Raw genomic sequence first — 27,885 nt, forward strand, 5'->3', positions numbered from 1 at the left:
ATCGTCTCGAGCAAAGACTCGACGACTTCCAGCCACCCGAACAAGCCGGGTTCCGAAAAGGCTATAGTACCATAGATCATATACACACGCTTCGGCAGGTTATACAGAAGACCGAGGAGTATAATCTACCTTTATGTCTAGCGTTTGTGGACTATGAGAAAGCCTTTGATTCTATTGAGCTCTGGGCGATGCTTCAATCCCTTCAGCGGTGCCATATAGACTATCGCTATATCGAGGTGTTGAGATGTATGTACAATGCTGCCACAATGTCAGTTCGATTACACGAACATAGCACAAAACCGATCCAGTTGCAAAGGGGCGTGAGACAGGGAGATGTTATTTCTCCGAAACTGTTCACCTGTGCACTGGAAGATGTTTTTAAGCTTGTAGAGTGGAATTGACTGGGCATTAACGTCAATGGCGAATATATCTCTCATCTACGATTTGCTGATGACATAGTTATTATGGCGGAAACGCTGGAGGAGTTAGGCGAAATGCTCACAGACCTCAATGATGCCTCTAAACAAGTTGGGCTGAAAATGAACATGGACAAGACAAAGGTCATGTCGAACGAACATGTTTCATCATCGCCCGTAACTGTAGGAGGTGTCACCATCGAAGTTGTCGATCAGTATCCCTACCTAGGACAAGTGATCCGATTAGGTAAATCCAACTTCGATAAAGAGGTAGCTCGTAGAATCCAACTCGGAGCGTTCGGGAAATTACGACACATCTTCACTGAAAACATACCTCAGTGTCTGAAAACAAAAGTTTTCAATCAGTGCGTGTTGCCAGTGATGACTTACGGAGCCGAGACGTGGTGCTTCACCAAAGGGCTTATCCACAAGCTCAGAGTTGCTCAGCGTGCTATGGAAAGGGCTATGTTAGGCGTGTCCCTGCGAGATAGGATTCGTAATGAAGAAATCCGCAGGAGAACTAAAGTTACCGACATAGCCAAAAGGATTAGCACGCTGAAGTGGCAATGGGCTGGCCACGTAGCCCGCAGAGCCGACGACCGCTGGAGTAGAAAGGTTCTGGAGTGGAGACCCCGTGTCGGCAAACGGCGTGTCGGTCGCCCCCCAACCCGTTGGTCTGATGATCTGCGGAAGGTAGCGGGAAGCCGCTGGATGCAGATGGCGGGTGACCGTTTGGGGTGGCGATCGTTAGGAGAGGCCTATGTCCAACAGTGGACTACAGAAGGCTGAGAGAGAGAGATAAATAAAAAGAAAAAAGACACTGCACCAGGTAATGATGAGATTACGTAATCTATGATATATCATTTGCCTTTTTCTGGTAAAAAACTGTTACTGAAAATTTATAACATGATTTTTGATTCTGGCTATATTCCTATTCAGTGGCGCAATATTGATGTAATACCTATCCCTAAGTCTGGCCCTGTAGTAAATAGTGGACCACCTAAGCTAAGACCAATATCTTTAATTTCATGTGTTTGTAAAATTTTCCACGATATGTTAGGCAAACGGCTTGAGTGGTTTGTAGAAAATAATAAGATACTGTCGCCTAATTCATCTGGTTTTAGAAAATCCAGATCATGTTTGGATTGTTTAGTTGCGTTAATTACGGTTCTACCTTTTTTGGCATAAGATTTTTTTGCCTAATCTCGTATTGCATAGTAACGTTTGGTCAAAGTCTCGATACGCCGAAAATCGTATGGCATAAATCTCGTTTAGTAAAAAGTTATTTCGCATAACATTGTTTAGCCTAATAATGGTATGGCCAAATCTTGAAAAGCCTAATAATGCTATGGCATAGGTTTATACAAAGTAATAATATTCGTTTGGCTTTAACTTAGACGGAGCGTCTCCCTACATAGCGCAAACTGGTGCCTTGTATTGTTTCCGCTGTTTGGAAAACGCTCCGCTCCGCTTCGCTGCGCTCCGCTTTGGTTTTGATGAACATGTGCACCTAACACGCTCCTCCTCGCTTTGCTCGTCGTCGCACCTATTTTTAGGTTTCGATCTCATGGGGTTTGTAATAATTATATTGGTCGTTAACTTTCGATTTTTTGATCATACAATATCGTGATTTTCGGGATGTAGGAGAAAAATACCACAATTTGTACATTTACTACATACTTAATATATTATTTATTAAGATAACATTAGGAGAAACAAGATTATACATAGGTATAGATGAACATAAATTTGAGCAAACGAAACTTAGGTGTTTAAAGATTGTGCCTAAAGAGTTTTAGACGAAACGAGCCTTATGCCACATAAGTCTTGGCAAAGTGATGGTTCGGCCAAAAAAGTTTAGACCATACGAGTTATGCGAAATGAGTTTTGGTCAATAAAGATTATGCCAGATGAGCGGAACCCGTTAATTACACATATACAAATAGGTTTTTCGGAAAATGTGCCGACTGTGGCTTGTTTTTTAGATATTGAGAACGCTTACAATAACATACTATTAGAAAAATTGGTTAAAATTTTAGAAGAAATTAATGTGGGAAATAAAATTTGTACATATATTTGGGAATTCTTACACGAAAGACATTTACAGATTAAACAGGATAATAAAAATGATAATACTATAATAATGCGATGGGCTAGTAGAGGTATAGCTCAGGGAGATCCTATATCCCCTTTGTTGTTTAACATTGCTACATACACAATATGCTGATGATTTTGTTATTTTTAAAAGATGTAATTTGTTAACCGACAGCAGTAATTCCCTACAAATTGCTCTAAATACTATGGAGGCACTTTTAGATGAATTAGGTTTAAGATTGGCCCCTACAAAATGTAAAATATGTATCTTTAGTAGAGGACGACGACGTCAGCAAATACATTTAGAGGTAGACGGTCATTCACTAGATCTTGTCCATGTTGTTAAATACTTAGGAATATGGTTAGACGATACTTTAAGATGGGGTAAACACCTCAACGAAATTTGTGAAAAAACTACAAAATTTATAAATTTACTGAAAGTTTTAGCAGGATCGGGTTGGGGTGTTCACCCTATACATTTACGCAGATTGTATATTTCCTTAATAAGAAGCCGAATTGACTACGGATCTTACCTTTATGACAATTGTGCTCAGACTCATTTAGGAAAAATAGAAAGAGTGCAAAATCAGGCCATGCGGGTAGTAGGGGGTTTTATTAGAAGTAGTCCAATACATGTGATGGAATGTGAATTGTGTATACCTCCTCTACACTTAAGAAGACGATTGATAGATCATGGTCTAAAAATGGAAATAATGATGTAATAGAGAAACTTCAAAATCTATGCCTTAATAGGTATTGGATGAACAAAAAGAAGCCCTTATTGCCTATATTGTATGAAGAAATTAAAAGTGAACACATCCATTCATCTTATCCACTAGAAATGTTTTCGTTCAATACTTGGCTTTCAAATATTGAAACTGAGAATGTCATTCTAGCTAAATTAGAGTCAGTCAAGAAAGCAAAAGATCAATACAACCCTCATATTTTAAAAAACCAAACATTGCTGGATTTAAATACCAAATACACAGGATGGCATAAGTTATATACTGACGGTTCGCGTAGTGATAAAGGAATGGGGGCGGCTTTTTGGGATCCTGTTTTGAATAAAAAGGTCCTATGTAAAATTTCTTCGGGAGAGCCTCACTCCTAGGAGACGCGTCCCCAGGTGGCGGATAGGGGCACGCCCGTCTACTTCTGTAGCAGGGTAGGAATGAAATAAAATAGTTCCCGCGGACCAACAGGCCGGAGAAGGACACTCCGTATGAAACCACTCAGGCTGCCAGAAGCCTTGGGGTACCCCCTAAACAGACTGGCTCTGCGGGCACGGACGCACAGATGGCAGCCCCATCATCGTGATCGGGGTGCTGTGGGCTAATCACCTGCACACCCTTAAAACATTTGATGATTGAGAATTCTCCATTTAACAATAATAACCGGACCGCTTATACGACGACTTTTGGCTTTCGAAAACGGACACGAATTGGGTGCTGGAATGTCAGGACCATGGCTCGACCTGAAAGGCTACCCCAAGTAGCAAAAGTCATGAACGACTACGGCATCCACATACTTGGACTAAGTGAGACGAGATGGAATGGGTTTGGTGAAGACTCAGCAGATTACGGTACCACACTATTGTACAGCGGCAAAGAAGACGAGGATGCGAGCCGTGAATTCGGAGTTGGCCTACTTTTAAGCCGCAGTGCCAAGATGAGCCTGTTGAGTTGGAAGCCAGTTTCGGAACGCATAATCACGGCACGTTTCGACTCCCGCGCTCGTAAAATTAGCATCGTCCAATGCTACGCTCCAACTAACTCTGCTAAAGATGATGCTAAGACGGCGTTCTATGAGCAGCTCGAGCACACCCTCAGAAACATCCCTAGACAGGACATCGTCATCTTGATGGGAGACTTCAACGCAAAACTGGGTAGTGACAATACCAACCGCGAACAGTTTATGGGCTCCGAAGGAGCTACCGGAAATATGAACGAGAACGGAGAACTTTTCGGCGAGCTCTGTTCATCACAGAATTTGGTTGTGGGTGGCACTCTTTTTAAACATAAGGAGTGTCATAAGGTCACATGGATATCCCCTGATGGTGTTACCCGCAACCAAATAGACCATGTTGCGATCAGTCGTGCCTGGAGATCCTCGTTGCTGGATGTGAGGAACCGACGCGGTGCTGACGTGGATAGCGACCACCACCTTGTAGTAGCAGAAGTGCGCCTCAAGTTGTGTACCCCAAGCCGTAAACCTGAGCAGACGTCTAGAAGCTTCGAAGTACGAAAACTCCGCGACCCGGAATGGCGGGAGAAATTCCGCATATCCCTTCGGAATCAGTACGAACTTCTAGAAGAACTCGAGGACGAGGAAATGGATGGATCTTGGACGCGCATAAGGAACGCCTACACAAACGCAGGGGAAGAGGTGCTCGGTTACTCCAAGCCTCAAAGAGAGAACTGGATGTCGCAAGAACTGTGGCAGGCAATTGAAGATCGGCACCAAGTCAAGGGCCAACTACTGTCTGCAGTGGAGCCGGACGCATCTAACCTAAGAAGCCGATACGCCAGCCTTCGCTCACAAATTAAGAGGACCGCACGTCGAGACCGCCGAAGAGCCGCAGACGAGTTGGCGGACCGTGCCAACGTAGCCGCTCGCCACAAAGACATGCGTGCGCTATACGACGTGACGCGACGCCTCAGTGGAAGACGCACACGACCTGCGAGGAAGCCACTCAGAGCCAGCGATGGCAGTCTATTGTGCACCCAGAGCGAGCAGCTGCTGCGATGGACGGAGCACTTTTCAAGTCTCCTAGAGCAAGCCCAGGGCACAGACCTACAAGAGCCCACCAGCATGGATAACGACAGCATTCTTCTGGATATACCAACAGCGCCACCCTCTTTCGAAGAAGTAGTTGCAGCTGTGAAGTCACTGAAGCCGGGGAAGGCGCCAGGTATCGACAATATCCATGTAGATATGCTGAGGGCTGATGCTCCAATGTCTGCTACTTTACTGTTCCCCCTTTTGACCCGTATTTGGGAAGCCGGACAAGTACCCGCCGAGTGGAAACAAGGACTCCTGGTGAAAGTTCCAAAAAAGGGGGACCCATCGCGATGCGACAACTGGCGCGGCATCACGCTACTGCCCGCTGCCGCCAAAGTCTTAGCTAAGATCCTGCTAAACCGCATCGCGCCGAAAGTAGCAGTGACCCTCAGAGATGAGCAGGCTGGCTTTCGCCCTGGACGCTCCTGCACTGACCACACCAACACCCTACGGGTCCTTATTGAGCAATGTGTCGAATGGCAGTCGGAGCTATTTCTGGCCTTTGTAGACTTCGAAAAAGCCTTCGACACCGTGAAGTGGACCGCGTTGTGGTCAAGTCTACAACGCAGAGGCATACCAGCCTGCATCATCCAAGTGATACGCTCGCTATACGAGGGCAGTACATGTAGGGTCGTACACGAAAAAGAGCTTGGGGCCCCAATACGCATTTCAGCTGGCGTCAAGCAGGGATGTCTCCTGTCACCGCTCCTATTTGTTATTCTCCTTGACGATGTGATGAGGAACGTGGTTGCTATCCCGAGAGGTATAAGCTGGGCTGCAGGTGTCCTAGAGGACCTAGACTACGCGGACGACATCGTGCTGATTTCGCCAACTCTCGACCTATTACAAGAGAAACTCGCACACCTGCAGGAGGAAGCCAGAGTAATGGGTCTGCGAATAAACCGACGCAAAACAGTCGATATGCGTATCAAGGCTAAAACCTCGGACGCCTTAATACTCGATGACCAACGCTTGGACTCGGTCGATGCATTTACTTACCTCGGAAGCACGGTCACCCGTCAGGGAGGAGCAGGTGAGGATATAGAGAGCAGGATCAAGAAGGCGAAGGCTGCGTTTGCCCAGCTCAAACCTGTTTGGGACTCGAATGTGCTCACAAGGCGGATAAAAATCTCCCTCTTCGACTCCATCGTGAAGTCCGTATTGCTCTTTGGTTGCGAAACGTGGAGAGTGACGAAAGGGCTGACGAACAAACTGCAAGTGTTCGTCAATAAGTCCCTCAGGTCAATCCTACGCGTTTTCTGGCCGAAGACAATACGCAACGAAGATCTGTGGAAGCTGTGCCGACAAACTCCCATCGGCAAGGAAATTGCGAAACGAAAGTGGAGATGGATTGGGCACACTGTACGAAGAGGAGCTACGAATGCCGCAACTATAGCCTTTGACTGGAGGCCACCAAATGGCAAGCGCGCCCGGGGACGCCCTGTCCAAACATGGCGCCGAAGCGTGGAAAACGAGCTGCGAGCCGCTGGACTAAGCTGGAGTGAGGCCAAAAGTACAGCCGAAGATAGGCGGAAGTGGCGGACGTTAGTGGACACCCTCTGCACCTCTGGGGTGCCATAGGACTGCAACAACACAACATGTAAAATGAATAAGTCTGTTAGTATTATGACGGCTGAATTATTAGCAATTTTAGAGGCAGTATTGTATGCTGATACATTAGAATATAATAAGATTGTAGTTTTAAGTGATAGCAAAAGTGCCTTGCAACATATTATGCGGTGTGCTTCTGGATACAGAGGAGTCCCGCTGGCTTATGCTGTATTGAGAGTGATCAATAAGTTGCACAACACTACCGATAAAAGAATCTGTTTGCAGTGGATACCAGCACATATTGGACTCAGGGGTAACGAGGAGGCTGATAGATTGGCTAAACTTGCAGTAGAAGAAGGAGTAGAAATATATGTGTTACCCAGTTATACAGAAGTAGTTCCAAAAGTCAAAATTTACTGTTACACCTTGTGGAAAGAATATTTTGATAAAAGATCGTTAGATAAAGGCATTTGGTACAGAATTATTCAGTCACAGCCTCCTCGTGTGCCTTGGTTCAGTTTATGCAAGATAAGTCGCGCTGAAATAATTACAGCTCATCGTTTGCGGTCTGGACACGCTCCGTTAAATAAGTTTGGATATCTAATGAAAAAAGTCGAATCACCCAATTGTGAGGTATGTGGTAAAATAGAAGATGTCCAACACTTGTTGACGGAGTGTGTTCGGAACGCTTCCGAAAGAAGGGTGCTACTTAGTAGCTTAGGATTAGATTGTCGTGATGTTAATGTAGGTATATTTTTTAGTATTATAGCTGAACCCACTTCGATTAATGCTCAGTTAGTTTATAAATTTGTAAAAAAGTGTCTAGAATTAAGAAATTAGATTATGTTTGTTAAGTTTTTGAATGTTTATTAAGGTTAAGTTATGATGGGATTGACATGGTCGCATATGTGTACCAAAATCCCTAAAAATTAATAAAGATTATAAAAAAAAAAAAAAAAATCACGACCCATCACGTCCCCACTGCAGGGGCACGGGTCTCCTTCCAGTGAAGGAAGGGTTTAGGCCTAGTCCACCACGCTGGCCTAGTGCGGGTTGGTGGACCCCAACACAAGCAAGCTTGATCTGAGAGAGTTGTCGGGTAAGTGGGCAACTCGACTGTCAGATGTTTCATCATAAGCCAATAATCATTCACTGTGGGACATATGCCTCTCCCAAGGAGCTCCACAACACTGGGTCCTAGGTCATCCTCATCCAGCCATTACCGGCTACCCGCCTAAAGTAGTCTGTCCGGCAGGAGGGCGTCTCACGTTTGCCTGTTCGTGGTCTCCACTCGAGAACTCGTCCACTCCAACGGTTAGTACTATATGTACAACAATAATAACAAGAAGACGGCGAAGCAGCGCCATCCTGCAGTTAACCCCCTACTAGAGTAGTATTTAATCTTTTCAGCCAATTCTCAGCTACTTTCAGAGTGATGAAAAAAAGTTAATTCATGACGGCACCGTAGCAAACTAGTAAATAGTCTACCCAGAGGTGGATACTTGTTTAACATAATTTACTTTTACAATCTTACCTTACATATTATACATATATTCAATTTAGTTAAGTTTCCCTAATACTTTAAAACGGGTTTAATTGAAAATGCACAATCTTATTATCTTTTCAACCCTCAGGCGCTACACCCGCACGTCCGCTCCTGGGGCTCCCTGCTCCGGCTGTACGGCTCGCGCTCCGTGAAGAGCTGCAAGGAGAAGAAGCTGGAGGAGCAGCAGATCACGCTGCTGCAGGACAAGGCCCGCCACAACGAGCCCAACTACGCCGTGCTCGAGAAACTCAGGTAAATAATAATAATAAAATTCATTTAGTCAAGTAACAAGACTCCGACATTGTTGGTTGACATGAAATGAAATGATTTTTTCCGTCATTTTTTGGTTTTCAAGGCAAATTAACTTTATTCACCAGGCATAAGCAACTGCCAATCAAAAGATATAGGACTTTTGCTATATTTTACAAAGTATAGTGATATAGACGTGCTGGTTTTTATAATCATTCACGCAATATGTATTACTGGCAGAGCTATACAGGTTCGTTATCGAAGTCGATAAACTCGTTTATTGCGCGTTCCAGTAATCACAGCGCCGCATTTATTTTGAACCACGATATATTGCCATTTATCTACGTCGATAACAACCCGTATAGCGGCAGCTGTGTCAGCAGTATTATCTTTCCGAATATTAAATCGTTCTCCTTCCCCCTCCCAGGATGGAGATGCGTCGTCTCCGCGAGCGCGACGAGGCGGTGGTGCCCATCGGCACGCTGCTGGTGAAGGACGACCTGCCCACGCACTCCGGCTCCAACCTCAACAACGTGGACCTGTGAGCCATGTAGACCAGGGGGGCACTCTATGTGACCATGTAGCCACGACTCTATCTCGTTGTATTTCACGTGCTGATTGCACGACAATTCGCTCCGTAAGTTATACTGTGGGAATTCCAGGATAAAAAGCACCATGTAGACCAGGGGGGTTAGCCCAGGTTCTACGAACTAGCCACGACTCTATCTCGTTATTTAACGTGCCAATCGCACTACTCAACAACGTGGACCTGTGAGACCCTCCCTGCATCATGTATACCAGGGGGCTCTTAGAACTAGCCACGACTCTATCTCGTTGTATTTAACGTGCTGATTGCACGACAATTCGCTCCGTAAGTTATACTGTGGGAATTCCAGGATAAAAAGCACCATGTAGACCAGGGGGGTTAGCCCAGGTTCTACGAACTAGCCACGACTCTATCTCGTTATTTAACGTGCCAATCGCACTACTCAACAACGTGGACCTGTGAGACCCTCCCTGCATCATGTATACCAGGGGGCTCTTAGAACTAGCCACGACTCTATCTCGTTGTATTTACCCGACTACCGAAGGAGGAGGGTAATGTTTTTAACGTTCCAATCGCACTAATCAATAACGTGGACCTGTGAGACCCTCACTGCACCATGTAGACCAGGGGGGTGAGACCAGTTTCTACAAACTAGCCACGACTCTATCTCGTTATTTAATGTGCCGATTGCACGAAAACTCTGTTTCGTCAGTATAGAGTAGGTAAACCTGTGACACTCTCACTACATACTGGTGTGAATGGCCTACTCAGATGGCAGCGGTATGCAGTAGGGGTGTATTGTTAATACTAGCTGTTGCCCGCAAGCTCAGCAAGTTCTGTGGGAATTCCGGCATAAAAAAAAAGCAAAAAAAAAGTTGCCTATCTGTTAATAAAATCCTGGGTGTCATCTTCCTAAAGTTATTAAATTTGATGCTTTCCTGTGAAGGAGAAGCAAATATCCATACTCACGATATTTGCGTTCATAATATCAGTAGTATAGGATTTTATAGTCAATGTTGTCGTTATCTCCGAATAGTCTTAAGTGTTTATTTTGTATTATTGAAATGAGCTCAAAAGTGCTTTTATTAGATTTAATGCATTGAGTTTATATTAGGTAATAAGGGAAAGTGATATGTAAGATCGCAGATTACTCTAGAATACTTACTTTAACACCTAAAGAAATATACATATTCAAGAATTAGCAATATTCCAACGTATGTACCAGTCATGTATGAATTTTAAAGTAAGATTAATATTTTTAGTCTTGACTAAATCAGAATAAATTTTCCAATTTAATCTCATAAATTCCATGGTTTTATTCTTATAACTATAAGTATACTTTACTTAGGTAGGCATAGTAAGACCATTTTATAAAATGAAATGAAACTATTTTTACAGTAGAATCTTATTTTATTTAATGTAGAAATAAAATAAATTATAAAAAATACTTGGTACTAACCAAATGATCTCTTAAGTTAACTTACTGAGTATTATTAACGTACAAAATAATTTTACTAATAAATACTGCGTAGTTTGTACACGGTATCAACGCTTAGTGCGCTTTGTACAGATGGTAACTAAAAGTTGGTAACGTATGTTTAAATTATTTCCATTGTTCAAACAAACACTAACCTAACAGAGCCTTAGCAAAAACGAATATGAGTTTCAGATAAATTACTTACACATAAAATGGAACGATGCATTAAAACTCGTAGGTATTTGTCCCCAAGAAAAATAAACTTATTTTTGTTTTAAGATTTAAAATATCACATAATGAATAACATGAGATTTAAAATTTATATGGTACCTATTTCAGTTAAAATTTGTTAGAACAATGGAACTTAAACTTTAAAGCCTCATTAAGCCCACCGCTGCCAGGTCATGTACTGTGTGGAGTCCGCCGCCTGCAACACGTTCGATACTCCGCCGTTGCCGAGAGGGTAGGGCGGCTGAAACAAAACATAAGATTATTATAATTGTTGCCTAAATTCTTTGTCTCATATGCATAAAAATATAAAATGGTGGTATACTTGGCAAGCCGAATGAAAGTTACACGGGGTTATTTTGAACAACTTACGACTTTTGAATATACGTATTTCACGCATTATTCATAGGAACTTTGTTTTTCACGTGTCTTTTAACTATGGGAATTCATTTTTTTTCGCGTATTTCCAAAACTCGTAGAACAGAAGATTTTCATTATGACCCCCTTCCAACTTACTATACCCTTTTTGCAAAAAAACCCCTAAATTTCCGGCAGACTGTTCACCACCCTAGACTTAGCCACGGCCTATCATCAAATTCCAATAGCACCAAAACAACTCACAGTAGTAGCTCCCAGCCACCGCTGCTTGATGAAGTCTGCGGCGCGCTCGGCGATCATGATGGTGGGCGCGTTGGTGTTGCCCGACGTGACCGCCGGCATCACGCTCGCGTCCGCCACGCGCAGCCGGTCCAGCCCTTGTACCTGGATGATGTGGTTGTGACGATTTAGACAAATGAATGAGTCATGAAGCGAAAGGTAAGGTAGGTAGATGAATGATACTGTTTGTGAGTGCACGGCTGTTACATAATAAGGTATTGTTGTTGATGTCCTAAACGTTGTATTATTTTATCTATGATGTCCTAGGTGCCTATCTAAAATAACTGACAAATTAAGTTAATGTTCATGATCCATGGACCACAAGAAAAGAAGCTCCATTATATGCTGTTTCTTATCTCATAAAATACAAAATACTTAATCAATGATCATACCTGCAATAGATTATCCACCACAGCGGTAGGGTCTCCCCTAGGCCCCATCTTGCACGAGCCCGCCTGGTGGTTCTCCGGCGCGGTCTGCATCCTCACAGCACACTCCCAGTACGCGTCGCAGCCGAACTTGATCTTCTCGCAGCCAGCCACGGGTGTCTTGTCCAGCTTGATGCCGTACTTCTTCAGGGCTTTCGTTTCCGACAGCTGGATAGCGAACTTGATGCCTTCGATCAGGGTTTTCACGTCGTCTGGGTGGGTTAGGTAGCTGGAAATTTTAATGATATGTTTTAGCTAGTTTCTAATTTTGTCATCTGTTTTTGTTTATTCCAACAGAAACCAGGGATGGTCTTACCACCACCAACAAATTATCTATCAACAATCGCAACAATCCCGCTTATCTGTCAAACATCTATTAGATCCATACCCATAAGTACACCCGAGTCCGCGTTGCTCTATGTCCACACATTACAACTTACTTATGTGCTTAGTAAATACGATTAGCTCATACTCACTTGGCATAAATCTTCGGGTACTCAAACGGGTCAGCGGACGCGATCTCCAACCGCCCACGGCTCTTCGGATGCAGCACCGTGGGTATGATCTGTATGGACCTGGAGCCGTTGTCGAGGCGCTCGCCCACCATGCCGGTCTTGGCGCAGTCGGCCAGGAACCCGCCGAAGAACAACTGAACGTCGGGGTTGTCCAGCGCGGGGTCCGAGTACTTGGTGTTGATGAAACCCGTCACTTCCGATATACCTGGAGGAACGAATATTTTACGTTATCTTATGGCATTCCATTGTATTTAGATACCTATTAGTTAGGAGACATGAATGTGTTCATGGAAACATTCACATACTCCATAAAAGCAAAAAAACGTAAACGCGGCACAGCACAGCGACAATCCACTGCAGGACATGAGCCTCCTCCAAGACTGGAGGGCTATTGCCGTAATCTCCACTCTTGGCAGGCGAGATGGAGATATCACACAACACAAACATTTAACACCCTACACCCGATCACAAATATCCGCTCGTCGCTCTCTTTAAAGCATAGATAATGATCTGTCATCACCTGTGCCAGACATGAGTCCGTCCCGGAACAGCAGGTACTCCATGGCGGTGGCCCAGTTGAGCGGGCTGGTGTTGTTGTCGTTCATAGTGAAGCCCAGGAAATGTGCCACGTGGTTGTGAAGGTTCTGCCCCACTGCCGGCAGTTTGTGGACCAGAGGGACTCCAGCCCGAGCCAAGACTTCGGGGGAACCCACGCCGCTGAGTTGCAGGATTTGTGGGGAGCCTACCGCGCCAGCGCTGAAAAGCAAATAGGCATTTTAGTTGAGGTTTGCACGGTGGACTAGGTATCTACCGTTGATACTAAACGGAACTCAAAATTAAAGGAATCCCTATTCGGAAACGACTTTTATAGTCTTAAGAACGGGAGCAAGAAACTCCATAGCCAACTTTTCAATCCTTTTATGAGCTATCAATAGTTGAAACTTATGTAAACAGTTTAAAAGCAGCAAGACAAGCACCTAACTAGTAACGTTATGAATACCTTAGAATGATCTCATTATTGGCGAAGATGGTCTCGGTGCCTCCGAAGCTGTTGCGCACCTCCACGGCGTACGCCTGCCGCGTCGTCTGGTTGATCAGCACGCGGGTTACCTGCAACCAGGGAACATAAGTTGTTGGTGAGATAAAGAAGTGGTATATAAACACTGTAGCTCTTTCGAAATCAGCATGAAACATCTGAACTCATACGATGCGGTAGTCATCACTTTTCGGAATATGAACTCGTATGCCAATTCTAATTCTGTCTTTTTTACTAGATTTCAGGCAATTCTGATTAATGCACCAGGATGGCCATGCAGACAGAAGATGGCTCATAATTTACTACCAATAGTCTTGCAGGAGTAGGTATGTATATAGGTTTCTGATGTTTCAACAGCTAGGGAAGCTATTAAAGGAAGAAGGCTCACTTGGAACAGGGTTAAAGCTGACATGAATACACCTACCGTGGCATTGAGCATGATGTGCAGGTTGGCGCGGTGCTTGGCGGGGCGCAGGAAGGCGCGCGCCACCGACAGCCGCGAGCCGTTGCGGTTCGTGGTCTGCGCGATCGTGAACCCCGTGTGCGTCTCGCCGTTCAGGTCTCTTGTTGGGTAGCCTGGGGAGTAACAAGGAGTTGGAGCATTGGATGAATAGGGCTACCGATATAGGTAACAACTACTACGGCTTAGCCTAGCATGGAGCGTAAGACGCGCACATCAAGACGTGTCAACTGTTTTCTGTCGGTCCTTGAAGCAGCGCGATGTGAGTGAGCGCGACGCATATCTTTTGTAACGACTTCACGTGCGAGTCTTGCGCCCCGTGCTTGATCTTCAACAGGCTTCAGGAGCAAACTGGCTATTCCAGCGTCTTAGATTAGTTTACAAAGAAATATTTTATTTTGGATAGTGTGCAGGTGCTATCACATAGGCTTTCGATAGTAAGGTACCTATATTATAGAGTCAGCGCAACCACTGAAGTCTTTTATATTTGATTGATGTGGTTGCTCAATCAAAGTGATTTCATAAAAGGTTCTTTTCAGGAGTATTTTGTTACCTAATTCCTCAGCAGCCTTAACGATGGAGTAGCTGAGCGGGGGGTGGTAGGGGAACTGAGAGATGGTGAGCGGGCCCCCGGTGGCGTGGTAGCCCTGGTCCATCTGCTCTATCTGTAACAAACATTTATCATCACACTGGTTATATGTATTGTATACTTCAGCAGAAACAATTTTGGATTACATTTGTAGGTAAAACTATGGTAACTAACATGTATTATCTGAATCGAGTGATATAGGGTGTCTCAACCTAACATAGTAGGTCTACCAAACGACATGATCTGTAGAGGTACCTTAGTATGTAAGTGAATGAAATAGCCTGTAAGTACCAGAAAACTATCCAAGTTGTATTAGCTAGAGGAATACCAAAGCGACATTGTAGAATTCAATGCTGGCAACGGGCATGACAAAATAATAAGCCACATATATTCTAAACCAATCACCGTCAAATCTTGATTCAATGTCATGACGTAAGTACCTGCTTGTTGTCCTCTGACTTGAGGAAGTAGGGCAGCACGTCCTGGTAAGCCCAGCCCTCGTTGCCGGCCGCCGCCCACGAGTCGAAGTCAGCTCGGGACCCGCGCATGTACATCATGCCGTTCATTACTGATGTGCCGCCCAGCACCTGGGTAGACGAAGACAATGTGAGGTTGTTTGAGTAGAAAGGATTGTTAGAAAATTTTGTTAACGCTTTCATTTATTCATAGGTACAGAAGGAGGAACACACGGATTGAAAATCGTGGACCACGATCTACGACCAATATCTGTCTGTAAACAGCCCGTAGTTTATCGAAAACTATAAAAGTTTACGTTTTCTCGCATACAAAGTGGCGCCTCTAGCGGAAACTATCATTTAACTTTTGGCAGATAATGTATGCAGATGACAAAGGAAACCCAAAATTTTTTCGTTTTCAAAAATAGCAAACCAGTACAGTGCCACAAACTTATCTGTTCCGGTGAGAGCTCACGTAAATGTCTAATATTTCTTCATTCTTTAAGATGTTAAGTTTTCCCGTAATGGTAATTTACCCTTGAGGTTTTTATAAACCCATCTAATCTATATCAATATATAATTTATTAGTAAATAATGAGATATGGACCGAATTAGTTAACTGTCACCGGAACAGATAAGTTTGTGGCACTATACTAGACGGTCTTTTATGCTCCAGCCAGCCAGGCGTTGGATATAGTACCCTAGCACTAAACTCAGCGCTGCACTTTGTCAACTACACTGCTGCTAAACAACTAGCCTTTGAGGCATTAAAGGAGGATAAAAACAAACGGACCATTTGCAAGATCTACCAGGATACCACAAACATGAAGAGTCTAACTCACCTTCCCCCTCGGCCAGTAGCACTTGCGTCCCTTCTCCCCGAGGCAGGCGGCGGGCTCGGGCTCCGTGGTGTAGCCCCAGTCGATGCTGGACCCGATGAAGTTCAGGAACATGGACGGCACCTGCGTGCCCGTCGGCTCATCGAAGCCTGTGGAACAGGGTACATAATGAATTGAGTACGGCTGCTGATGTTAACTTAGCATGTGCCGTGCGACATGCGTAATAGTGGGTACATCTATATGCAATTTGTATAATATAAAAAGGGAGAATATAGAGAACTGAAGCTTTTCGGAGAACCTAAGTCCGCAGCTCCAAACTGGGAGCGAATAGGAGGTGTAGCCTGTAAACTTCTTCTATTACGAGAGTTTGTCACCTTCATGATTTCTTGGTAGTTGTCAGATTAGAGTCGCTGAAGACGTCTGCGTCAGACGAACCTTACCTACACATGTTAAGGGTCTGCAATAGGGAATCGAGGGTTGGCATTGTCATAGAATTATGTAGTAAATGATGCTCTACAGCTTTGAAAAAAATCACACAGGTAGTTGAAGAGTCTAGCTAGGTGCTGAATCATTCGAATTTAAGTAAATGATTATGGATAACTGTAAATTAATTTCAGAATATCAAGAAAAACCAGTCAATCACACTCCCGTATTGTAACAACTGTGTCGTAATTATTAAGAATTTTCATATGATTTTTATCATATTATAAAGTTAAAGGCTTGGACTAGGCGCTAAATACCTTGTTTTTTAATAAACACACACTTATTTTGTGTAAATTAATCCCAAACTTGAGCAATTTTTTTCCCTCAAATCTTCATACAAATATCTATGGCGGCTTTCTGTGTTATAAAATCATAAACACAAGTGACGTTTGACTCAGTTGGCCGCTGGCCTCCAAAGAAGGGTCACGTCGGTTTAGGCAGCACTGACAGCTCGCGATCTTATCGTGTACAGATACAAAATCACTGCACATTGGTTGTCATTGCACTTTTTCAACTTTTATGACACCAACATAATTTGATTTGAAATTGAGGAAGCATAATTATTACAGTATATTCAATACATTAAATTAAATTAGATTGTGTGCAATATTCTCGTGATATAACAGTCTCGTAAAGGTCTGATGAGGAGCAGGAATATAGCGAATGGATCTAAGTGATGACAATACGCACGAACATTAGGTTAGGGATCAAAAATACAGTCTCTTGGTGCTGGTTGAGGTATGGTCTCGTGAGGATCTGATGAGGGCAGTAACACGGTGGTGGCTCAATTTTATTTCAAAGATGTTAATAGCTAAAAGCATCGAGTTTGGGCTATTAAGTATGTTTTTCAGAGAGAGAGAAAGAGATTTTGTTTTTCCTCTGGATGTGTTAGGTTTACTGGGTTTACTAAGTTCATTCTGTTAATGGCATCAAGTTGTTATGTGTTCATAAGTAATAATTATTTATTAACAAAATGCTGTTGATTCTCCACGAAAATGTAAAAATAAAAATAAAATAAATAAAAATAAATTCGTAACGTAAAATTGTCAATGACGGAATTTCTTCTATAGACAGTAGCCACAAAAAAAACAAACGATAGATGGCGTGATTTGAAGATAAAGATACATTTTTTCGACACATAGACAGCAACAAATAAAAAAAAATACAGATTTAAAGAAAAGAAACACATACTTATACAAAACAACAAAGAAAAAAAAAGGATACACATCAAAATAACTGGAAAAAATATAAGCCCCAATTTACTTGTGTGGGACAGGGAGTACCATAATATTTTTTTTGGGGTACTCCCCATCTATGCGAAATATAAGCTTGATATCTTTACCCGTTTCTGAGAAAAAGGGCGGTGACAGACAGTCAGTCAGACAGACGGACAACAAAGAGATCCTATAACGGTTGCTTTTTTTCTTTTGACGTTCGAAACCCTATTATTAAGTAAAAATATTATGCTGCCAAAAAATGTACTTACAGGTATTGAAAAAGCGGTATATAAACAAATTATACCAGCAGAGGGTTCACCATTTAGCTGAATGTTACTTAGAAAACGGCCTTGAGTGGCGGTCAAGTTGGTCCCCGCCTGCGATACTTTCCATTAACATTGGGACTCGTTTTCATGTTTTTAGCGTACAGTCAGGTTTTTAGTTTTTTATAATTGTATTTTTTTATTGGTAACTTTTTAGTTGTTTTTATTTTATGAAATTTTACGTCGGTGGGTAGTTTATGATCATTTTTTATTTCAATAATTTTGGTGTTGTTATTTAAATACCTTCAATATGCATATTTTTGTAATGTGAAAATCAAGTCCATTCATTTGATACCTTACACGGCAAAGTTGAATTATTATTTTTTCGATCATCACGTTATGTCCTCAAGAGGGCGCTATGTACATTTTAATGGAACGTCACATAGCCTATAGCCATCGCGCCATCAATACGCTTCTAACAATACCTCATACATCAAAATCTAACAAGCCGTTTAGGCTACAGGAGGGAACAAAGAAACAGACAAACATACATATATACATACATACAATCAAAAAACATTACCCTCCTCCTTCGGCAGTCGGGTAAAAAGGAGTAAGACAGGGGGTCATTCTGAACTTTTGCTCTACGAGTTTTGGAAATTAACAAAAAAAAACCTTTTTCATAGAAACTTTGTTGGACATGTGACTTTTTACCATGGAAAACGAATATTTTTTTTCGCGAATTTGCAAATCTTGTAGAACAAAAGTAGTTCAGAATGACCCCTTGAGTCATCCCCTTTTGGCTTAGTATAGCTCTTTTGCGACACTATGTATTTACTTTGCTTTGTCGTCGGGGTTCAGTTGGCTGGAGGATGCCCGAAACTTATTATCTACACTTTAATACTTTTAGTTACCTTTCTACAAGTAAATACCACATTTGTTTGAGAAAGCTAATCGGGTTCCGAGTATAGAGTAAAGTGGCACCCCTATTAATTTCTACTCTTTCCTGGTGCCTACCAGTGTAAGTAAGAATTATACTTACTTACCCTAAAATCACCCAAAATGTACTTGAACATAATTGTCAATAAAGTTGGCGAGTAAAAGTTTATCGACCCACTGTGCAAACTTACATGTGTGCGTGTCACTGCGTGTGCTGTGTGAAGAGCATTGAAAACCCAAAATTGGCGCGGCACGTCACCATGTACGGGCCCTTAAGGAACAGTAGGGCTACACCATGCAAGGGGGCTCCATCCTTGCACCCCGTAAACTAATACACCGGGTCCAGCTCTCCCCCCTCTCTCTAGTGCGGCATGACTCACCCGCCTCCAGCAGCAGCACCCGCCACTCGGGCACCTCGCTGAGCCGCGCCGCCAGCGCCGAGCCCGCCGACCCGCCGCCCACCACGATGAAGTCGTACACCGAGTCCATGTGACGCCGGTACTGGAATGAGATAGGGATTTAATGTGGTGGCTTTGAAGAGTTCCTGGTTAGGTTACTTGGTAGGTTGGCCTGCTCCATGTAAGGTATAATAAGGCCTTGGGTGCAGTGCAGTTTTTTTTTCAAAAATTTATATCGAGATTCTCAACTTTATTTTATTAATATACCCAAATAAAGGAACCAATATTCTAAATAGTCTTTTGAAAATTACCTATAAAACCAGACTACCTATATACGTAGTTAATTCAAGATAGGTACTTAAGTAGATCGATAAAAGAAAACGAATGATCTCGTGAGCACGGGTAATGATAATAAACTCCAAAAGATTATGTTTTCCGCCTCATACATTGTGTCGTACACAAGAAAGACTCCATTCGGAAGAAAGAAATGAATTATGCTATAGGTAGGTACTTCACAATAAAATTATAAGGTTTTTTCTCACAATGATCCATTGTGCAGAGACTGCCAGAGACCTCTGTTTTTGGAATGCAATGGAAGATGTTTATCACGATTAGACGTTAATGATGGTTGCTAGCTGTAGCTCTGAGAATTACACATAGGTACCTATTTAGATTGTACTCATACTTTATTGCCTATTGGAAGGTGACTGTTATTAAACTAATTAACTAATTTTAACTACTCTCCTCCTTAAATTTACCTTTTCATGTAATGGTACCTACGGTACGTACTTTATAAAGCCCTAAGTACAGTAGAACTGTACTTTGACTGATTTATGTACTTACTATGTCTAAACTGGAAAATGTAGAGCTCTAGATAGATCACATCACATCTCACCCAAAATACATAACCAAAGATTACATAAATCAGTCCATCTATGGGTGATCCAATCCTGGGTAACCACAGTCTGACCAACTTGGCATGAAATTGGCTGGTGAGGTTGGCAACACTGTGGTTTGACCAAAATGGCGCCAGATTGATAGAAAGCGGCGCTAATCTCGCCGGCCCATCTAAGGAGATTATTCAAATTTTCCCGATCATTCTGTTGTGTTGTAGACTTGGGCAGCTAGGGTTAACTAATTTTTAGATGCGACACTACAAGGAGTCAGGGACCTAAGATCTTGAGGTATTAAAGGAATGTGGGTGATAAATAATAGAGTTAATCTAGGTTTATAATCATCTTCGTAGGGTCGGCAGAGCCAGAGTAATTTATGTCATTTGACGAGACTCCATTCGTGTTCTTACCTCATTTAGGTAGTTGTAGGTATTCAAATACTATAAAATAACCTAACAACCTAATACTAAAGAACTAACGAGAGTATTAGTAACTAAAGTCTATATCAGATGACATTTCAGCATATCACATTCAAAACCAGTAACTAGGTCCATGAAAACCATTCCCCAGTATTAAATCTAGACATGATCTAGACCCAGAGTGTGAGAATGAGCGTGGCAGCCCTATCTCCATCTAGATGAGGTAATGAGGCTGCGTTTAGGCAGGGTCGTGCTCGCAATAATTGGCCGAGATCCTGCGAAATCACGACCCGTAGGTACCTACACTACCTACCCGTAGTTAGGTGGGTGATTGAGGAGTTAAAGATCGCCTAAATTAAGGGCTACAATCCAAAGTTGAATTTATAGTCAGCCTTCGATTAACGATTAAAGATTTCTGTCTACAAACCTAGGGACAATTAGTTAGTTTAAAAAGTAACACTTTAAATCAGTTTCGTTCAGAAAGTATAGATACAGTCAAGGAATATCTATATTAGTACTTCTGTAACGAGAAGGATACAGTGATGTTAAACTTGTACCGTCATCGCCACTATACTCGCGTACAAGCTAGGAGTCTAGATCTAGAAAAGCACATGAAACCAGATAAACACATCGTTAGTCGTAACGAAGATCTTTGCAACTGTAATGTGCCTACTTACATAGACCATAGGCACGAGGAGTTATGAGAAAGTTCCAGTTATGGCTTACTTATCTACTGTTGAGAGTTATTTGAGCTTTTCCTTATGGCAACATGGTTAGGTAGGTACACTCACGGGCAATGAAAAGGTTATACTGAGAAAAACACCAAATTACTCTTTAACGGAAAAGGCTAGCTTAATGATGCCTTCTGCAACATTGAAGTACATTTAACAGAGCATCAGGATTTACCAACAAAATACGATAATATTTTCTACAAATTTTAAATTAAATGCTTGATAAAATTGTGGTCCTTTGGAGTCGGAATTTTGAGAGTGGAACTATTTCATTGCCCGTGAGTGTATAATATAAGTATCGGTTGGTGGAAATAGTTAAAGAAATAACCTCACGATTTGAGACTGAGCACCGAGAGTTTACAAATTGTTAAAAAAGCTTCATTTCTAGCCATATCATAAAATCATTCAAAAAACTTAACGCCGTAACTAGTTATGTGTTTTTTTGGCCTCTGTAATTGTATTCTGGCTCTGGGATGCTGGACCAATTGGCAATATAAGCTAAGTGCCTGATTAACGCCAACATCAAAAACTAACATTTCCACGTAAGTGCAACGCCATCTATCGCCACCACCGTGAACTACCAGCTACACCCACCTGTGCCCTGCCACAGGGGTCCTCCAGGTCGCACTGGGAGCGCAGGAACACCTCCAGCAGGCCCATGAACAGCATGAAGGCGCCGCCGCCGCACGTGGCCGCCAGCGTGGGGCCCGGCTGCGACATCGGGCAGTCGCACGTCACCGCCATCTAGCGGGGAAAAAGGTAAACTAGGTTAGGTAAAGTGGAAATCACCAGAATACAAAAACAGAAGATGACAAGCTAAATTAAAGCATTAATTGTGATGGGCAAGGTAGAGGGGAAAAGACGTGTTGGCAGAAGTCGTGGTACCGTAATATAAGATAATGGACGGGAGTAGGTCTAGAAGAAGAAGAAGAAGCATACAAAACGCTAGTCTGGCAGTGGTAGAATTTCTTTGATATAGAGATTTGATTGCGTTGCTCCCGACAGCGTATAAGGTCCTGTCCTACGTGTTGCTCAAGCGATTGGAGCCATACACGGAAAAAATCCTTGGTGATTATCAGTGTGGCTTTAGACGCAACCGTAGTACAGTCGATCAGATCTTCCTCCTGAAGCAGCTTATGGAGAAGAAATGGGAATACGCGCAGAGCATCCATTCACTTTTCGTGGACTGTTCACTATCCTACGCAACTTTAAAATACCGGCAAAAATAGTGAGCATGGTTGAGGTTGCCACAAAGGAGAGTAGGATGAAGGTTCGTGTTGGAGGAGAACTGACGGATGAGTTCGCGGTGGTCACCGGTCTAAAGCAGGGGGATGCCCTATCGCCTATGCTTTTCAACCTAGCCCTGGAGCATGTTCTCAGAGGAGTTTTAGAACTTGACTTTGGGCTACAACTCAATGGAAAGTACAAGGTGGTTGGCTATGCCGATGACCTAGCGGTGCTGGGCAAAACAGCTGAAGAGGTTCGGAAAGCTGCGAAACTCCTTGATACAGAAGCCGGAAAAATTGGTTTAAGAATAAACCGCGGAAAATCCGAATATCTCCACATGAAGCGCTACAAGGACAAGTCCGTTCGCAGACAAGACCTGCATGTTGGAGATGTGACGTACAAAGGGGTCTCCCGATTTAAATACCTAGGTTGCACTGTCACGGATACGAACACTCGCGACGAGGAAATCGATACCCGCATCCAAAGCTTCCTGCGCTGCAGTGCCGCTTTGCATAAAGTGTTGACGTCTAGGCTTCTGAGCAGAAACACCAAACTCAGAATTTACAAAACGGTAATAAGACCGATACTGATGTACGGGTGTGAGGCCTGGACGTTAACGCAGAAAGAAGAGAGCAAACTGCTGGTGGCGGAACGGAAGGTCCTAAGGAAGATCTTTGGCCCAAGACAGAGACCCGATGGAAGCTGGAGAGTCCTGAAAAACGCCGAACTGGAAGATCTGATGGCGGGGGCTAACATAGTGGGAGAAACAAAAGCCCACAGACTTCGCTGGCTAGGCCATCTCCAGAGAATGGGAGAAGATCGTAGCGCAAAAAGAGCCTACATGGGCCGTCCGACGGGGCGCCGACCGGTGGGCCGGCCCAGGTACCGCTGGAGTGACGCGGTGGAGGCGGACCTGCGCGAGCTACAAGTCGTTGACTGGCGGGAGACTGCACTGGACCGTCAGAAGTGGCGATCTCTTGTATCGGAGGCCAAGACTCACTTTGGGTCGCTGAGCCAGCGGAGTAAGTAAGTAAGAGATTTGAAGTCCATAGTTGAACTTGGAAATTTAGATACTATAAAATTTGCTGCGCATTGCCAATACCTACATTTTAATAGTGAACATCAAAATTAAGCTATAAGAAAATAAGAAGCGAGTTATCAAATGAGGTCGAAAGATCATTACGTCTAAGATTGTCTGTTTTCATTCTGTATGCTTCAATCACACAATGGTTGCCGACTGGATCTGTCACAAGAAGGTCAAAAGTCTTGCGTGTCTGTCAACTTTGTATTTATCTGGATTAGATGATTGCATACACACGCAATGTATTTATATACCTAGCCTGGGGCTGCGCTAACACATTAGTGTGATAAATAACGAGATCATACCTTGTGTTAGGTGACATTTATACTTACTATACTTAGGTCGAAGTTGGCTAATACACATAAATATGGTTACTGTATAATATTAGGTTAACTGCCTCTGTGGTCTAGTGGTAGAAGCTTCGCTTCATGACCCTGAGGTCCCGGGTTCGATTCCCGGGTAGGACCATCAATTTGTGTTTCTAAATTGTGGTTCTAAGTTTGGTTAGGACATAGAAGGCTGATCACCTGTTGTCCGAAATAGTGAAACGATCCATGCTGTCGGATGGGCATGTAAAGCAGTCGGTCCTGCGCCTAGCTCTCTCCAGTCGTGTCGGTCAATCCGTCCCATTGGGTTATGAGAGTGATGGAACAGAGAGTGCTCCTGTGTACTGCGCACACACTTGGGCACTATAATCTACTCCTGCGTAGTTGGCTGATCTCAATTGAGATTGGCCGCCGTAGTCGAAATTCGGCTAGGAGGACACACACACACACACACACTCACGCCTTGTACTAATGTACTCCCTTGCGGGGTAGGCAGAGGTGCATTGCTGCACCCACTTTTCGCCAGAGTGTTATGTTAGTCCCAATGTAATAGGGGGCGGGCCTATTGCCATTTTACGGGCACATCCAAGACCCGAGAACAAATATCTGTGTTTAAACAAATATCTGCCCCAGCCGGGAATCGAACCCGGGACCATCGGCTCAGTAGTCAGGGTCACTAACCACTACGCCATTCGGTCGTCAGGTCGCTAGGAGGACATTATTATTATATTTATTATTTATAATATTAGGTAGGTGTATTATGATTTATGACCATTTAGCACTTCTCTGGACTCTACCCCAGGGTTTTGTCATGATGTGAAAGATCCAAATAGATACACACATGGCTTTCGCTTTGTAGCCAAGAAAAACAAAAAAACAGTTTTTAAAAAAGTCTGTGTTATAAAACTTATAAATCAGAGAACGAGTAGGTCTCTACTTAGCGGATGCAAGACGCTGTAAACTTTACAGTGTAAAGTTACGCTTTACGATATACTTAATAATGGAGCTACTCCCGATATCTTTATTATCTAATCATTACCCTATTAGTCAGGAGATAAACGTACCGATCAATAACGTATATTTAACTATAATGAGTGAGTCATTTTAGCTAACGGCTAGGCACCGATACAAATCTGCAATTAATTGGCAAATGTGCAAACCCCCCGTTCAGACACTTGCGCACTAGCCTGCGGCGCGGCGGCGGCGGCGACACCGGCTAAAGGTGGCAATTGGCCGCCGACGGCATGCAGTAGCAGTAGACCATGTGTTGAAACGTCATGTTTCTATGTATTTCTATGGACATGTCACCGAGCATAAGGTCTCTAGCCACCAAATGGATCCTATAGAAATACATGGAAACCAGTAGTAAGGTACCCAGTGACGTTGCGACATATCTTCCGCTACCAATTTGTCCCCTAAGCGATTAAGGACTCGCACCACATAGTTATATAACATTTTTGCAAAACTTTATTTATTAATTCTGCTTGTCAAAAAAGGTCGAGTAGAGCTACTTATTACGAGCCATAAAATTGAAATGTAATCCAGTTTAACCGCAACATACGCGTACTACGACATGTTACCTGCATGTTGCGAAATTGTCTAAAATCGCAAACAACTTTCGCTGCAACCTTCCCGTGACATGACATGGGTAGTAAATTAATAAGTAAGTATGAAATAGTAAGAATTAAGTTAAGTAGGTACTTTCTGCAATGCAATTTGCTTAGGCACATAGCTTTTGAATATTATATATAGGTTCACAAAAAAAATATTTATAAATAATAATTATTGATTTATGAAAAGTCTAATGAAACGTCTAATTGTTTAGTTTAATTATTATTACTTAATTTATTTTAATTTGTAAGTAAAATAGTGACAGTGTTATTCAGATGTGTCGTGTCAATAAGTATGAAATAATTAAATTATTTTTCTTAAGCAATTACGACAAAAGTTTTACGTTTTTCACAAGGAATTCAACATAACGTCGTATTGTTTCTTATTTCATTTAAGTACCTTTTAGTAAGTGTCGTAAGAATGAAACGATTTTATTTTTTAATGTACAAGTTAGTAAGTACGCTAATTGCATGATATTTAGATATTTTATGTAGCAATTTAATATTGTTTGTTACAACTGGGGTTCACGTTTATATTTTTTATGGTGGGAGAGCACTTGAAAAAGAATTATTGTAGTTACATCCAATTCACAGAATAACTAGGTAAGTAGGTATTAGGCCTGTCTTTTAAAAGCTTTACAATATTATGATAAAGAAGAATTCCAGTAGATACTCGTACTTACTTGAATTATGAGCTAACAAAAAGAGTATCATAAATCAGTATCATATATTATGCAAAAAAACGTAAAATAAATTTTCTGTTTTTTTACCAAAGTAAGTAGTTATAGTTAGTGAACGTCGGACGTACTGACAAGGTACAAACACTACAAACTTAAGACTTATTTTTTTCAATTAACTATAAGTATGTTCAATTTATATAATTAATCATAGGGGCCGGAAACTTTGATTACGATTGGTCAATACGTCGCCGCGTAACGATATCCGTTATCCGCCGTCGTTTACATACCAACTTGGTACCTAGGTTACCTAGGCTAGGTATAAGTGCTGCTGAGCATTTATTCATTGATAGAGGTACCTACCTGCTTATTAGGTGTAGAGGTAGGTCTCAATGTTTTTTTTTCTTTTTAGCAACAAACACAACATTTGGAACGTTTTTCTATGAGACGGTTTTCATTAACGTTAGAAAGAAAGATTAAAGCGGTAAGTATATCATTAAAAAAAATAGTTGATAAAGAACGCTTATTTTAGCAATGTATAATACATTGCAAAAATCAGCGTTTTTTTCGGCGACCCAAAATTTTATGTAAGTGCATGTCTACATAAATAAATTTGTAAATATATCTCGTATTTCACCGTCGTTTAGGTACATACAATTTATTTTTACTATTATTATGGGCAATCAGTGAGCAATATATCCTTTGGCTAACTATTACTCAATTTTGAATGTTGTCCTAGGTCAGGTTTCTAATGCAGTTAGTGAAGTACGTATATGTAACATTTGACTTCAATTACAAAACAAACTAGTTACCTTTAGACTATAGGTAATGTGATGTGACAGATAATATGTGATCGTAAATATCAGTGGGCCAACCACCGCCTTGGGGGGTTATTCTGGCTTCACAAAAACCAACGAACGAGAGCTGAACGATATATTATGTACATACTTAATTGAGAACAATTATAGGTTATATAAAAGTTCAAATTATTTACACTCTACTGGAACTATAACAAAAAGTGAAAGCAATAGGTACTCAATACTAATAACATTGGAAATGTGAAATCCCGCATTTAACCCGATATCCTTTAGTTAAGTTAGAATAGAATAGAATAGAATAGAATTCATTTATTCACAAGAAACAAGGTTATACATGAGATCTTAAACATCAAATTACAGTTTCTATCATGCTTCACCGAGGAATCGGTATGTGAAATACTTAACAAATAAAATGTTATTTCATGCACAAATTGAGATGACTTAAATAGGTATTAAATGCACCACAATAATTACATAAATTAAAATACTATGCCAATTCAATACAATTAATTAAATAGGTACTAGTGATATGTCAATTGAAATTAAAATAAGAATAACAAAATATTAATACATATTAAAATTCATTTGCAATCTCATAATTTAATTTATAATTCATTCTTTTATAATTAAAAAAGTCATTGATTGAATAAAATACATTTTCTGTCAACCAATATTTTAGTTTATGCTTAAATAGTTTTAGAGGCAATTGTTTTATTTCATGCGGTATACAGTTATAGACCTTTATAGTCATGATGTGACAATTTTTGCTATACAAGGCACTATTATGCTTTGGTAGAACTAGGCGTTCTTTGTTCCTTATGTCAAAATTTACAATGTTGCCAGCTTTTTTATAAAGATTAGGGTTACTTTTAACATGTATAGCTGCCTCTAGAATGTACATAGAAATAAGTGTCATAATTTTAGACTTTTTAAAC

At 41.9% G+C, this 27,885-nt stretch overlaps 2 protein-coding genes across 5 annotated transcripts in view; one reads left to right on the plus strand and one right to left on the minus strand.

The window, feature by feature from the left end:
* Positions 1-9,430, plus strand: part of LOC105385273 (microprocessor complex subunit DGCR8) — a 30,693-nt gene extending 21,263 nt beyond the window's left edge. For 3 of the 4 annotated variants that reach the window (XM_048626228.1, XM_048626227.1, XM_048626230.1), the window contains exons 11-12: positions 8,477-8,640; positions 9,065-9,429. In XM_048626228.1, coding sequence (XP_048482185.1) covers positions 8,477-8,640; positions 9,065-9,182 — 282 coding nt within the window. In that variant the 3' untranslated portion in view covers positions 9,183-9,429. Of the gene's footprint in view, positions 1-8,476; positions 8,641-9,064 lie in introns of all 4 variants that reach the window. The other variant, XM_048626229.1, reaches the window with a different exon arrangement.
* A 1,532-nt stretch (positions 9,431-10,962) lies between these two features.
* LOC105385272 (glucose dehydrogenase [FAD, quinone]) lies at positions 10,963-21,955 on the minus strand. Its single transcript, XM_048626601.1, has 12 exons — positions 21,806-21,955; positions 19,151-19,271; positions 15,872-16,017; positions 15,015-15,161; positions 14,539-14,650; positions 13,950-14,101; positions 13,490-13,599; positions 13,010-13,245; positions 12,451-12,694; positions 11,939-12,203; positions 11,511-11,651; positions 10,963-11,133 (listed from the first exon to the last, which is right to left on the minus strand). Exons 1-12 carry the CDS (start codon positions 21,953-21,955, stop codon positions 11,044-11,046), a joined length of 1,914 nt encoding a protein of 637 aa, XP_048482558.1. The 3' UTR covers positions 10,963-11,043.
* Between the last annotated feature and the right edge of the window lie 5,930 nt (positions 21,956-27,885).

Source organism: Plutella xylostella, chromosome 16, assembly GCF_932276165.1.
Source record: "Plutella xylostella chromosome 16, ilPluXylo3.1, whole genome shotgun sequence".
In the NCBI taxonomy this organism is placed as follows: Eukaryota; Metazoa; Arthropoda; class Insecta; order Lepidoptera; family Plutellidae; genus Plutella; species Plutella xylostella.

Bases quoted from the DNA above. Each gene is read 5' to 3' on its own strand.
- LOC105385272 (XM_048626601.1), bottom strand. From the start codon at position 21,955: ATGGCGGTGACGTGCGACTGCCCGATGTCGCAGCCGGGCCCCACGCTG. The intron at 12,695-13,009 runs GTGATGACAGAT...TCGTTCCTCCAG, and splicing joins CGGACTCATGTCTGGCACAG to GTATATCGGAAGTGACGGGT. The intron at 12,204-12,450 runs GTGAGTATGAGC...TAAAATTTCCAG, and splicing joins TACCCGAAGATTTATGCCAA to CTACCTAACCCACCCAGACG.